This window comes from Belonocnema kinseyi, chromosome 9 (genome assembly GCF_010883055.1).
Source record: "Belonocnema kinseyi isolate 2016_QV_RU_SX_M_011 chromosome 9, B_treatae_v1, whole genome shotgun sequence".
Taxonomy (NCBI): Eukaryota; Metazoa; Arthropoda; class Insecta; order Hymenoptera; family Cynipidae; genus Belonocnema; species Belonocnema kinseyi.
In genome coordinates, this window is record NC_046665.1 from 76,546,512 (window position 1) to 76,559,861 (window position 13,350).

General features: G+C 27.6%; 2 protein-coding genes across 2 annotated transcripts in view; one reads left to right on the forward strand and one right to left on the reverse strand.

Moving 5' to 3' along the window:
* Positions 1-11,179, reverse strand: part of LOC117179757 (vacuolar protein sorting-associated protein 29) — a 17,112-nt gene extending 5,933 nt beyond the window's left edge. The window contains exons 1-3 of the mRNA XM_033371834.1: positions 10,921-11,179; positions 3,755-3,931; positions 3,349-3,540 (exon numbers count right to left, since the gene is read on the reverse strand). Of these exons, the coding sequence (XP_033227725.1) occupies positions 3,349-3,540; positions 3,755-3,820 (258 nt within the window). The 5' untranslated portion in view covers positions 3,821-3,931; positions 10,921-11,179. The remainder of the gene's footprint in view (positions 1-3,348; positions 3,541-3,754; positions 3,932-10,920) is intronic.
* On the forward strand, positions 4,043-12,260 carry LOC117179756 (cell cycle checkpoint control protein RAD9A). The gene is made up of 6 exons (XM_033371833.1): positions 4,043-4,205; positions 5,681-5,883; positions 6,018-6,182; positions 8,003-8,159; positions 8,249-8,420; positions 10,964-12,260. Exons 1-6 carry the CDS (start codon positions 4,172-4,174, stop codon positions 11,607-11,609), a joined length of 1,377 nt encoding a protein of 458 aa, XP_033227724.1. The 5' UTR covers positions 4,043-4,171; the 3' UTR covers positions 11,610-12,260.
* Positions 12,261-13,350: the final 1,090 nt, after the last annotated feature.

A 13,350-nucleotide genomic window follows, 5' to 3' on the forward strand; every position in this document is an offset into this window, starting at 1 on the left:
AAACATGGTTTTTCATTCGGATTAAAAAAACATTCAATTAATATTAACTTTTGATATATTTTTTGATGCTGTATTCAACGCTAGACCTTCCTGAACAGAACTCAAAAAAAAAATTTTTATAAGTTGAAAAATGGCTGTTCAGCGGCGATTTAAGTTTTGAAAAACATGGATTTTTCGATTCAAAAATCATCAGTTTTTATTTTTTTTAGCGGAAACTATAATGTTTACGAAAAAAGTTTAAACGGGTACAAGCATTCATTTTTAAAAAGCTATCGAGCAGTATTTTTCATTTTTCCAAATTCGGACTTTTGATTTTGACTCGTAATGTCACCGCGCAGACAATACTTTTACGCGTTTTTGAGCGCTCAGCGAGTTATTGCATCCAGTGGCTCAATTATCATATTTAATTCAATCGGACATAAATTGGCGTGCGTCAGATGAACGAGCTGATTATCAGTTGAAACAGTATTTTTAAAACAAAGTTGACTTCAAAAAGAAACAATTATTTTTACATAAGGATGATGTATAAAATAAGATTAGTCACTTTTTATTTAATACATTAATTCGTGGGTTAATCACAATCCATTTCATGTCTATACCCATTTTTTAATTATCTTGAATCTTACAAATATTTTTAAAGATTTGTTTAAAATTTATAAATTTATAAAGACTCCGAGAACTTTGAAAGAGACTACAATAATTTGAAAAATTTTTCAAGATTTTTGTGTATTTTATAAACTTCAAAGACATTTTCACCAGCTTTTTACGTAGATTTTGAGGGATTTAACAAATATCAATGTACTTCAATACATTTTCCATGCAGTCGTAAAATATAATTTCAATATTTTATAATATTTTTAAATATTCCATTTCATTTTCAACATATGTGAACAATTTCAACGGATTTCCAAGGGTTTTAATAATTTTATGGAGTCAATCTCAATTTTAGTCAAGTCCAAATTTATTGACGCTGTAGCAACCTACGAAATTTATAACTCACTCTGATTCCTTAATTGCAGAATCCCTTCCCGGAGAAATATTCTCAAAGAAAGTTGTGAATATCTAAGCTTGCGAAAGAAAGGAACGCAATAAAAAGAAATTTGTCAAATATTACTTTTTGGAAGTGTTCAAATTTCTAAAGCAATAATTCAGTATATTTCGAAACTATCTCCATGATATGCTTTGATCAGACGATAATTCATATGGAGCCTTTTCAAAATGTTAAACTTTATTTTCACTTCATACGACTATTTTATATGAAAGCATTGTTCATAATTGTAAATGATGTGTTATGCTTAGATTGGATTGTTCTGCTTTTCGAGACATGTCGTTTAGGCGTAATTTCTCCGAAATTATTATTGTGAAAAATATGACTTATGTGGTATGTCTGGATTCGGGAAATAACGAACTATGTGTATGTGTTATCAAAAGTGAAATAATGTTTATTATATCAAAAATAGGCTTGTTCAAAGTTACCGTAATTTGGAAGAATTATTACATTCAATTTTTCATGCGAAAAGTGATTCCTAAAAGTATATATCATTCGAATCAGAATTTCAAGAAACGCCCAAATCCGTTAAGCGTCAGAGTAGTATTTTCAGCATATTTTTTGGGAACTTTAAAATTTCGTTAACTTCATTGGTGCCAAAGAGAAAATTCAGAAATGAATCCAAGAAGGTTTTCTTGAGAATGGTGCCAGATGTGAATTCCAGTTTGCGTAGGTATAGTGACCTTACGGGCCCTGCAACTTTCCAGGATGAGGTAAAGGGTATGCATTGCATTGAGGACAACAGCGTGGGCGTGCCTAACGCTCTCTCTAGCATTTATCTCGGGAAAATTTTTCGTGTAGACCAAAATTCAAAAAGTTAGAGCTTTTTTAAAATTTGAAAAACATTTTGTACATAAGTTTCAGACATTTTTGTTAATTTTTCTAGTACGCGAGAAAAAAATATGAATCTAAAGTTTCACTAGATTTAAAATATATTTCGAAACTATTCTCATAAAATTTATTAATTAGGCCAAAATTCAGAAAGTTAGATCAATGTCAAAAATATGCCATTTTTGGTTTTAAGTGATCCGTAAGCTTAAAGCGTTATTTTGCGTATATTTTTACCAGATTTACAAAGTATCTAGATAAAATTATCCTATTGTACATAGATTGGAAATGTTTTAGATTAATTGTTCAAAGTAGAGTTGTCTGAGAACTGAATTTTGAACGAACGGAATTAAAGCCTACGACTTAATGTCTCCATTTAGTAAATTAAAAAAATAATTGTGTTTTTTTAATTAAAATTATATTTTTTTAAATACCTATGCCCTAGAAGTTAAAATTAAAGTTTTCTATATAACTTGCAGCATTTATGATATTAAGAAAAAAACTTTTTTCAAAATCTAAAAGGGAGGGGAAACTTAATACTTTCGAAAAAAATCACATAATGATTTATTTTAAGTGGGCCTAATGATTTTTCTTTTATTCGGTAAAAAGACTCAGGAGGCATCCCCAAAACATAATTTCTAGGGTACGAACTGTAACCTACTCTTTTAAGTGAAATTTAAAACTTGTTTCTCAACGATTTCTTTTTACTCACGGTTTAAAACACTCGGGAGTCATCTCAAAAAAATATTCAGAAGAAAACTGGTACCGGCAAGCAGTTTTTAGAGAAATACACAAAAAGACTCAAAGAGGAAATATGTAAATTTACAATATTGAATAGAACGTGAATATTACTAATAATGCATAATTTCTCGAAAAAAATTTAAATTAGGTTGTAATAATTTATTTTGCTTATTTCTTATATTATTTAAAAATTTCCTTATATTTGATATTCTGGAAATTCGGTGTTTAAACTTTGTTACGGGCAGAATGATGTTCAATAATTTATGACACAATTTATATCCATTTTTACATAGCATAAGATTCAGTTATTAACTTAAGATGTTTATTTCATAGATAAAAGTTGTAAAATTATTATTGGAAGAATAATTTGGAAAAGCTCAAATAATTGGTAAAAACGTATAAGGTAAATAATAAAACAATCAATATTAAATTAAAACTGTTAGTGCTATCTCATGATAGAAATAAATTTGATCGGAATGTAAATAATATAAACTTAGTATTTTACAATGAAATCTTCTCAAGTTAAAACATTGTTTTTATGTCCATAAAAATTGAATTACGTCGTTTAAACCAATGATTTGGGACAAATTTGAACTTATTATTGTAGCATAGGTCTCATTTCAGTCTACAAAGGCACAAAGAGACAAAAGTATCAAAAGTAAACTGACTCACGTAAATACTAAAACAAGAGTAACAAAGTACAAGAATTTTATTTCATAAGATTGTTTTACCTCATCAAACTCTCCTCGAACGACGTGAACATCACTAGCCAATGTCTTAAGATAATCATAAGATTCTTTCGTACAAAGGTTACCAGTGCACAAAATATGTTGTATTCTTCCAGGAACAAGAAGTTTTTTAAACTTGCTCGGTAAGCTGCTACATCTGTGAGGAATGTGTAGATCACCCAAAACCAGTACCAGCTGTAAATAAAATATGTTTGCATTTAAGCAAGAAAAAAGCATTCGTAATTCCTTACTGTCAGTAAAAAAACACACTAATAGGTACGTCATTCTTTCAAAAGCCTCAGAAGAGAAATAGATTCAACTGAAAATAAATTTTGAGGTTAGGCCTCGAATGTCTTTGATCTTTATCATGTAATAGAAACACTATTTAGTAAGATATTGATCTACTCACCATATTTAAACGATTGTTATACCTGCGTTCAACAATGTAAATAAACTTCCACTGTCTTAAATGCATACAAATCTCACTTGAAACCGCTTGAAACGACGAAAACGAAAACTGTAGAAACCGTAGAAACGTCAAACGGAGGCGGAAATGGGAGTAACTGACAGCCAAAACGAACCTAACCTATAATAATATCTTCCGGTTTTCAAAAATAAAATCATTTCCACCAATCAGCATTCACCGGTAAATATTTACCATTTTTTACGGCTTTACGAGTTTGCGTTGCGGATCAGCGGGAAAGGCAGCAAAGGCAAGGAATAATATGTGAAATTATAATGTTTATTGATTGAAATTTGTATTTGTTGTACTAAGTATCGAATGTCCGATGTAGTGTAATAGTTGGTTTAAAGTGTATAATTCACCATGAAGTGTGTTATCTCTGGATCGAACATCAAAAGTAAGTTCAAATTCTTCATTTGTGTATTTGTATAGGTTATGTCATGTATTCATGTTCTCAGATTTTTACAATAATTATTGTTTATTATGAATATTTAGAAATTTAAACTTAAATTTAAACATTTTATGAAACTTGGGATTGTATTTTGTTCATTCCATATAGTTAGAATTACATAAATAGTGGTACTACGATGAAATTATAGCCTGCTGAATTTTATTCAAGTTAAAATTTAAGTTGGAAGGTTATAAACAATAAAAATATAATGATTTATTGGGAAAATTGTGCAAATATAATGTTTAGTGGCTTGTGAATACCCCCAAAAAAAAATCATCTCAAAATTTGGGCCAGATCGGTTAATATTTAGGGGTCGTTCTAAGATCATAAAGTTTCCCACTGATTTAATATGGAGAAAAGTCAGTTTATTGTAAAACTAATATTTAAACCCGATGATATGTTACAAATAATTCCGTATATCAGTATATTATTCAGAATTCGTCAGATAATAACAGTCAATAATAAATGTTGAGGGTGAATGATTTAAAGACACTCTTATGGGTCCCAAAAGAAAACCCTATAAGTGACGAATTGGAACTTTGCGTAATACTGCGGTTTATTAATGCTTTTTTATTTTTTTTTCATAAACAATTATTAATTGGTTATTTAAGAATACCCAATCAACTTTTAACTATTTTTAAATTATTCAAACATTTTTTATTTATGTAAATATTTGTTTTTTTCCATTAACATTTTTTCTAGAAGGTCTGACTTACAATCTGTTTAGATTATTCTAAAATAATTTAAACAATGCGTGTCTGTTCAACTATATAAGCGAAAATAAAGTGTTCAAACAAAATAAAATTGATTAAACAATTTGAATTTGTTTAAACATTTACGAGTACACTAAAAAACATATTAGTATACAAAAATATATTAAAAGCTGTCGAAAATTTGGTGAGATAAAATATTTCTACAGAGTTTTTAGGTAAAAATAAAATAACTTCTAACAAATATGTTCATTTCCCGAATTACCTGGAAACAAATTTTTTTTTGAACAATTTAATATTAGTTAAAAGACGATTATCAATTCTTAAATTGACGATTAGTGATTATTTATTCAAAATAAAGTTTCAAAAATTGTAAAGAGGCTAAAAATCATTTACCCTATAAAATTATGATTTATTCATATTATCTAACTTTTCCTCGAGTTAAATCAATGGGATCTTAATGGTTTTTGCGCGACCCCTTAATATTAACCGATTTTGCTCAAATTTTGAGATTTTTTTTGCACATTTGACCAAAAGTGGGGAGTAAATAAATTTATAGAGTGAAAACTAAGGACCATTATGCTAAAATTGATAAACATTTAGTTATTGTAAATTCAAAAAAGTCTAACAATAGATTTATTTGACAATTTTATAAATTAAAAATTGTATAAAACATCCTCAATAGAAAGCAAGTGAATTTTATGTTTTCAGTATTAGCAAAAGCAATTCATGCTCTTGCAAAAATCGGAGATGAAATGTACGTGCAGCCACAAGAAGATTCGATATCTTTTAGAGCAGTCAGCATGTCAAATTCTGCATTTGCTGATTTTACAATGTTCAAAAATTATTTCTCATATTACACTTATGGGAATCTACAGGACGAAGATGCTTTGAAGTGCAAAATTTCCATGAGGGTACATTTTAGTAATTTTATTTTTATTATTGAATGAACTTCATTTTTCACGATTTGAAATGTTATTCTATATTATATTTTAAGTGGCGAGGATAAACTAATATAATTTATACTTTTGTTATTGTTTTTTTCTAGTGCGCAATGGGAGTTTTCAAAGCACCTCATGTTATGGATAAAGCTCTTGAAACTTGCCACATAAAATTGGAGCCAAATGCATCGAAGCTGTATTTCATATTAAAATATAAGAACAGCATCATTAAAACGCATCGTCTACCAATTATAGACTGCGAAACTTTAAAAGTATGATTTGTATTAAACACATGATTCACTAAATGTTCAAACAAGATGGCCTTTTAATCCAGTTTAAAAATTCCCAATTTTTCTGCGATTTGCAAAAATTTGTCACGGCCAATGAAATTACAGAATTTGAAGTTCTAAAGCGAAAAATTTTTCATTTGAAGTGTGTAAGCCAAACTGAACTGCCAATTAAAGTACTCATAGTGGAATTCTTTGATTTTCAACTTTTGAAGTTGCTCTAAACCTCAATGCTCTAAACTGAAGAATGAATCAATAAATAAAGTTATAAATTTTTAAAATTATATAATTCTAAGAAATTTTATGTTAGAAACATTAAAAGTTGTATGAATTTTAAATTTGTTTAAAATTGGATGCTTTTTAAAATAGAAGTTAAATTATTTAAATTTCAAGTCGTTAAAAACTAATAATTGCTCAACTGTTTTTTATTTATTAAAATTCACCACTTTCACTTACATATTCAAAACAAATTATATAGAACAATTAACACTGTAACGTTCGAAATTTAAAATTAGCACTTTGAAATTTTAAACATTTAAGGCTGTACCAAACAATTCAGTTTCAAATTGTTTAGTTTTAAATCTTTATTTTATAATTTCCCATTTTAGATGAACAGTCAATTATTGCTAAATATGCACACACATTTTTTTTTAAATTAACAAATTTGAAATAAAGTGGCTTCAAAGTGGAATATCTTAGACTCAAACAAAATCTTAATTGAATTTAATATTTTAGAAAAGAGTTTAATTATGACTCTATAAGGGAATCTATTAGGCATTGAAAAGTACCGAAAATATAACTACCGAAATAGGATATTAAGAAACAAAATTCCCGAAAATGTCGTAAGCTGTTTTCAATTTCAAACCGCACATACAATTGTATTACGACAGATACAAAATATTAAACATTTTTTGTCGAAAATTTACTAATATCAGACTAATGTCGGGCATTTTTGAAAAATCGGTTTTATAATTTCGGTAATAATTCAATTTTTGTCAATATCGGGGTTTTGCGTTTTCGGTGAAATCATGCCATTCCATTTAATTATTTGAAATTATTTTAAAAAATTAAATAGTTTTCAAATTGTAATCGGACGTTTAAATTTGCTTAACTAATAAGTCTTTTTATTGGAATAGTTTAATTTCCAATGTTCAAATGTATCAATTTTTTTAATTTTGAACAAATTCAAAATTGTCTTTTACACTCAATTATTGTTTCATTTTAAATACTCGAACAGCAGTTCAGTTTCAAAAATAATTCATGTATGTTTACAATTGATCAACTTTTCTTTTAATTTTACTTTTTGAACGCTTTTAATTGTTCAATTATTTTGGTTTAAATCTCCAAAAATGCATCTTATTATTTTTTAAAGTCAAAATACACTCTAAAAAGTAAAGATCTAAAATGAAAATTTTTTAAGTAAAAGATTTTAGAATTACTCATTAACAACTAAAAACAGGGAAAAGGACAACAACTAAACTAACTGAATGATTTCGTAATTGAAAAATTAATAATATAATTGAACATAAAAAAAGTTAAAATCGATCTTATTTAAATCGCATTATGTCATGCCATGTGAAATTTATGATATTTCAAGTGATTGGATATATTTTTTTTTTCTAGAAATTTGTAAATTCCCGATCAAAAAATAAATTAATTGTCATTTCCCGGGTTTTAACGAACTCAAAAAATTCCCGGTCATTTTCCGGTTGCCTGGTCCATCGGCCACCTTGTAAAATCGTGTATTCCAACTAAGTTTAATTGAAGTCCAGAGTTTGTTTAAAGAAAAATTATTTTATATTTAGGCATCCTACAAAAAGGATGGAGTTCCTAATCAATTGACAACTCAACCAAAAGTGTTCATAGACGTCACGCAAAATTTTCAGCAGAATTTGATTGAAATAACACTGGAAGTAACTCCACAGAAAGTACTAATTAGAAATTACATAGATGAAGCACCGAGTAAGTTAATTTTTTATGAATTATTTTGTTTTTCTGTACAAACATTTTTATTAAAAATAAATGCCTTTTATTCCCTTTTCTTTTTGAAGATTTAACAAATGTTACACGAACTCAACTTGTTCTCGGTGTTGGTGAATTTGATGAGTACACAATAGGATCGGATACAAGTATAACCTTTTGCTTAAAAGAACTAAGGGCGATTTTAAATTTTGCAGAGACGGTTAATCTGCCAATAAACGTCTACTTTGAAACTGCTGGAAGGTAATGAATCTCATATTTTCATTTGAAAATTTTGTCGAAAATATAATTCTGATTCTAAATGCAATCATAATTTATTAGTACTAAAAGTCCAACAATCATTCGTATGAAACTTAAATAGTGAACAAATTCATATTGCAATCGTACGGTTTCAAAGTTTAATTTAAAAATAAAAGCCTTATTGTCGATATATTTGAAATTAGATCTCATTAAAAAATTAATTGCATGAAATTAAGATTTTTTAAATCAGGGATTTAATATTAATCACACTCAGAAGTATAAAGTATCAAATTGCAAACCTTCAAAATTAAAAAGCTTAGAATTGAGCAATTTAAAAAAAAAATCAGTTTAAACTTTAACAATTTAAAAAATTGTAATTGTAAAAGTTTTTTGTTTTTAAAATAGCAGTCATCACAGTACCTATTCTCCTTAAAAAGAGAGAAAATACCATTTTTTTAAATAGGCGACAATTAGGTGAGAAAAAGAAATTTCGGAAGTTAAATAATCGTTTAAATAAATGCTTAGTAACATATATTTATTTGTTGAAAACGTTACACTATAATTATCAAATACAAAATATTTCCACCAAATCAGTTTAAAGGAAATAAAACCACATGTATTTTACCGCATTTTTTTCTAAAGACGGTGTAATTTCTGATCTGATAAAGTTATGAGTATTTTAACTCCTAAAGCGAATGCCGTTCATTAATATCAAAAAGCTTTCGAAAATTGTCTTTAAAATGTCGTATTACTTGTCAATTAATGCAGATATTTAACTTTTATTCCTTATTCTAATTTGTTCCTTTCTAAACTCATATTTTTTTCTCCATTACACGAAAATCCATGCTTTTCACAAAAACGATACAAGATACAAAATCAGTCAAGAAAACAAAATTATTTACCTTAAAAAGACTTTAAAACACTCTGTCGAAGCTTTTCTCTATTGTAATTTTTTCAGGCTCATACGATTTTATGATGCCATTCTATAGTTGATAAGATATTTTTATGAAAGTATAATAAAAAACACACAAATTAAGATAAACTAGGTATAAGTTGAAAATGTGTTTTTGATTATCATCTAAAATGCACTTTCAGGGAAAAATTTAAAGTAAAAGTTTTTTTACGACAGCATGGATATTATTTAAAAGAAAACTATTTTAATCATGGTTTTTCAAAATTTAGTAAAAATTTGGAACATAATGCGTCAGAAAAAAGTGTCAAGAGAATTGTATTTAGAACCCTGCAGTAAAAATTGTTTTTGTTAATTTTGAAGTTTAAAAAAATGTTCGCCGGACTTGGAAAGAAAACTAGAAGTTCTATAAGATGCAAGGTGGTAAAATGCAATTCCTGTATTAATTTAAATAATATGTAAAAAAAGTTGTACTAAATAGTTGACATGCGTGTCCTTTTTTGGTCCTTAAAAAAACATATTTGGTCGCCAACTGATTAAAACATGAATTGAGAACAAGTTACAAATGGATAGGGTTTTACTAAATTTAAAAAATGAAAATTGTAAGTAAAATTTTACTTTGTCAATTCAAAAAAACATTGGAGTTTGGAAAATAATGAAATTGTAATTAAACGGAACACAACATTAAAATTTTTCTACTTTACAAGATGTTAAGTTTAAAAATTTAAAAGAAGTATTTTCGAAGTGGAGCAACCCTTTCATTGAAGAATAATTCAGATATATGTACATATGGGCGTTCGTAAAATTGAAATCTTATTTATTTTTAAATAATTCAAACGTTAAGTATGTAGCAATTTCTGGTATTGAAAAACACTTCAAAATGAAACTTATCTTGTTTATAGGATAAAAGTTGTTGAAATTAGGGAAGTAGGAATTAATTAAAAAAGATTGACTGAATATTGCCAAATATTTCAAATCAGAGTTTAATTAGTTTCATTTGATGTTATTATTATAATTATATTGTTATTTTTTCCTCGAATTTAAAACAGTTATTTTTAGAAAATTGTTTAAATTATCTTAAAAATATCTGAAATCTATAGTAATCCGTCTATAAGGAATTGAATTGATAAGTTTTATAGAAAATTTCATGAAATGATAACAGAATATTAAAATAACACTTCTATAAATTAAGTTTAGAACTTAAGGATTTTTTTTATAGATTCAAAATATACCCATAAAGTCCAAAATTATCAGTAGAATTTCATGAAATTTCTTTACAGTACTGTTTTGTTAAATTTATGTATGCATTGTCCAAACATAATTTGAAAATCCATAGGTTTTCATGTTAGTAAGAAAAAATTCAAATTACTGTTTGTTGTTTTATGTACTTTATCTTAAACTTTTACTCTGTATTCCTGAAGAAATGTTTTTTTTTCGAAAATTCATGCTATTTATGTGACTTTTATGCGACTTGTTTAAAACCACTGTAGTCGATCCGTGACCGGTATATAACTTTATTATTTAAAAAATTTGCATGCATCTATTTTTAAATTATTTTTCAAAATTCATGCCACTATTAACATTATTTTTTACCTTTGAAGTGGCTATGAGGTATGATATAAATATTATTTTCTAGGCCTGTAGTCTTCGTTCTAAAGAACCCATCATTCGAGGCAAATTTAGTACTCTCTACTCTTAACCCAGATGTCGACAGTCAGTCTGACATTTCAGAGCCCGTAAAGCCAAACGCAAAGAAAAAGACAGTCCAAAAAAGAGCGCCAAGGAAAAATGCAAAGACTGCAGCCAGGGCAGGCCCTAATTCAACAATAAAGTCGAAAAATATTACAAAAAATCAAACGTCTAATGTCAAACTCAACACTAGTGAAAATAACAGGGAGGAGGAAGATAGAATCTCGTTAAATAGTAGTGTTAACGGCTGTAGTGTACAGGACCTGCACATGGATACAAATGACACGCGTTACGCACCCAATATAAGACTTAGTGGAAATGGCCCTGGGAAAAGTACACCAACTTCGTGTAGCGCGGCTGCAAAAAATAAAAGTGTGCCTAATATATTCGCGCCGATACCTAAGAGAAAATCGAATCCAGGAGGGAGTCATGATAGAACCGACGACGATGTCATTCCCTGTTCGCCTCCGAGACCACCATCGAAAAAAGCGAGGCTGATTTTTCAGAAGTGTTTTAAAACGACTTTCGATCCTCGAATGTTGCCTGGACATGATCAAGTCTTGGCTGAGGATTCTGACGAAGAAGGAAAGTGAGATAAATGGGTACTAATTGTATAATTCTGCAGTGTGGTTTCTCTATGTGAGAAAAACATACTAATAAGGAAAACGTTCCCAGTGAAGAGCAACTAAATGGGAGTGACTTGAAATAATTTAAATAGCTGAATTAAATCGTCATGTGGCGATTTTTCTGTTTAAATTTATTAAGTGTAAAGTTTGGTTTCAAACCCTATAAAATTCAGAGCTGAAATGCTTTGTTTATTTTAAAAAATTATTTAATTTAAAGAACTAATGATAAGTTGTTGAAAATTGCGAAGAAGTATCCTAAATATAAAATATAACCAGTTAAAGATACTTTTTAAAGATAATATCTGTTGTTATTACTTGCGCTTAAATTAAAATAGAAGTTTCAATAAATCTGAATTAAATTCTTATTTCTTAGAAGAAAATATTGAGAGAAACAAAATGATTAAACTAATAAGAAAAGGAAGTAAACTATTTAAGCTCCAGTGTTTTAGTGGGAAAACAGAATATATGTGATTGGAAGAAAGCCAACTAAATTGCCAATGACGCGGTGAGTTGCCAGAGTTGAATAAAATACATTGGAGTAAATATATGCTAAGATCTGTATTTTATTCTGCGCATAACGAATCGGAAAGACAAATAAAAATATTTTTATGTTTATAACTTTACTTGTACTTTTCTCTCCATTTAAGTATGTTTGGGTTCACTTAGAAGTTATTAAAGTTAAAAGAAAGAAACTTGAAATAATATAGAACATGTAACAAAGACACTAAATATTCTTCGAAAATTAAAACGTATAAAAAGTTGTGTCATCTAGGAGAAAAATATTCATGAAATACTTAATTTTTTACCTTCTTTAACTACTAGTACATATATAATTAATTTTCAGTATTTGTTATCAATTTAAAAAAAAATCGATAAGCTAAACTTGACGTAAAGTAACCTAAACATTTTTAAGAACGACTGCGATCATAATAATCGCTAATGAATTGTAATATAGAACGAGAATATACAATTTTCTCAAACTCTTCTAATCAATCATGAAAGTTTCTATTTTTTAAAACAATTTAGAAAATCACAACCCTTTAATACAAGTTTTAGATATTTTTACTTTATTAAGTTGTCAAAATAGATCATCAAATCTACGGGTGCATTTAGTAAATAGTGCAAAGCACGGTAAACTTACAAAATGTGGAATGATTTTTGTGGTTTTAGTAATTTCAAAAATTAATATTCCTTGAAAATTTTTTAACCATTTGAAAATTTATTGGAATCTTTTAAAATACTCTAAAATATTTCCAATTCATTGAAATCTTTTGAAATCCCTTTAAATTTTGTGAAGCTCTTGAACATTTGTTGGAATCTTTTAAAATACACTAAAATCTTTGAAATTTATTGAAATGTTCAAAAATGGCTTGAAATATTCAAAATCTCTTAAATGCTTTGAAACCCCTTAATTTTTATGAATAAATTCTTTGAAATTTCATTAAAATGTTATAAAATCCTGCGAAGTTATATCAAATCTGATGGCATTCCTTGACATTTTTTAAGTTATTTGAAAATTTCTCGAAATCATTTGAAATACCCCAAAATCTTTAAAATCCTTTGGAATATATTGAAATTTCTTATAATCTTTTAAAATATCCTAAAATATATAAAAAAATGTCATCTTTGAAAATACCTCCTTGATAGTTTGAAAGTCTCAAAATTCTTGAAATACTTTGAAATCCTCAATTCTTGTGAACAAATTCTT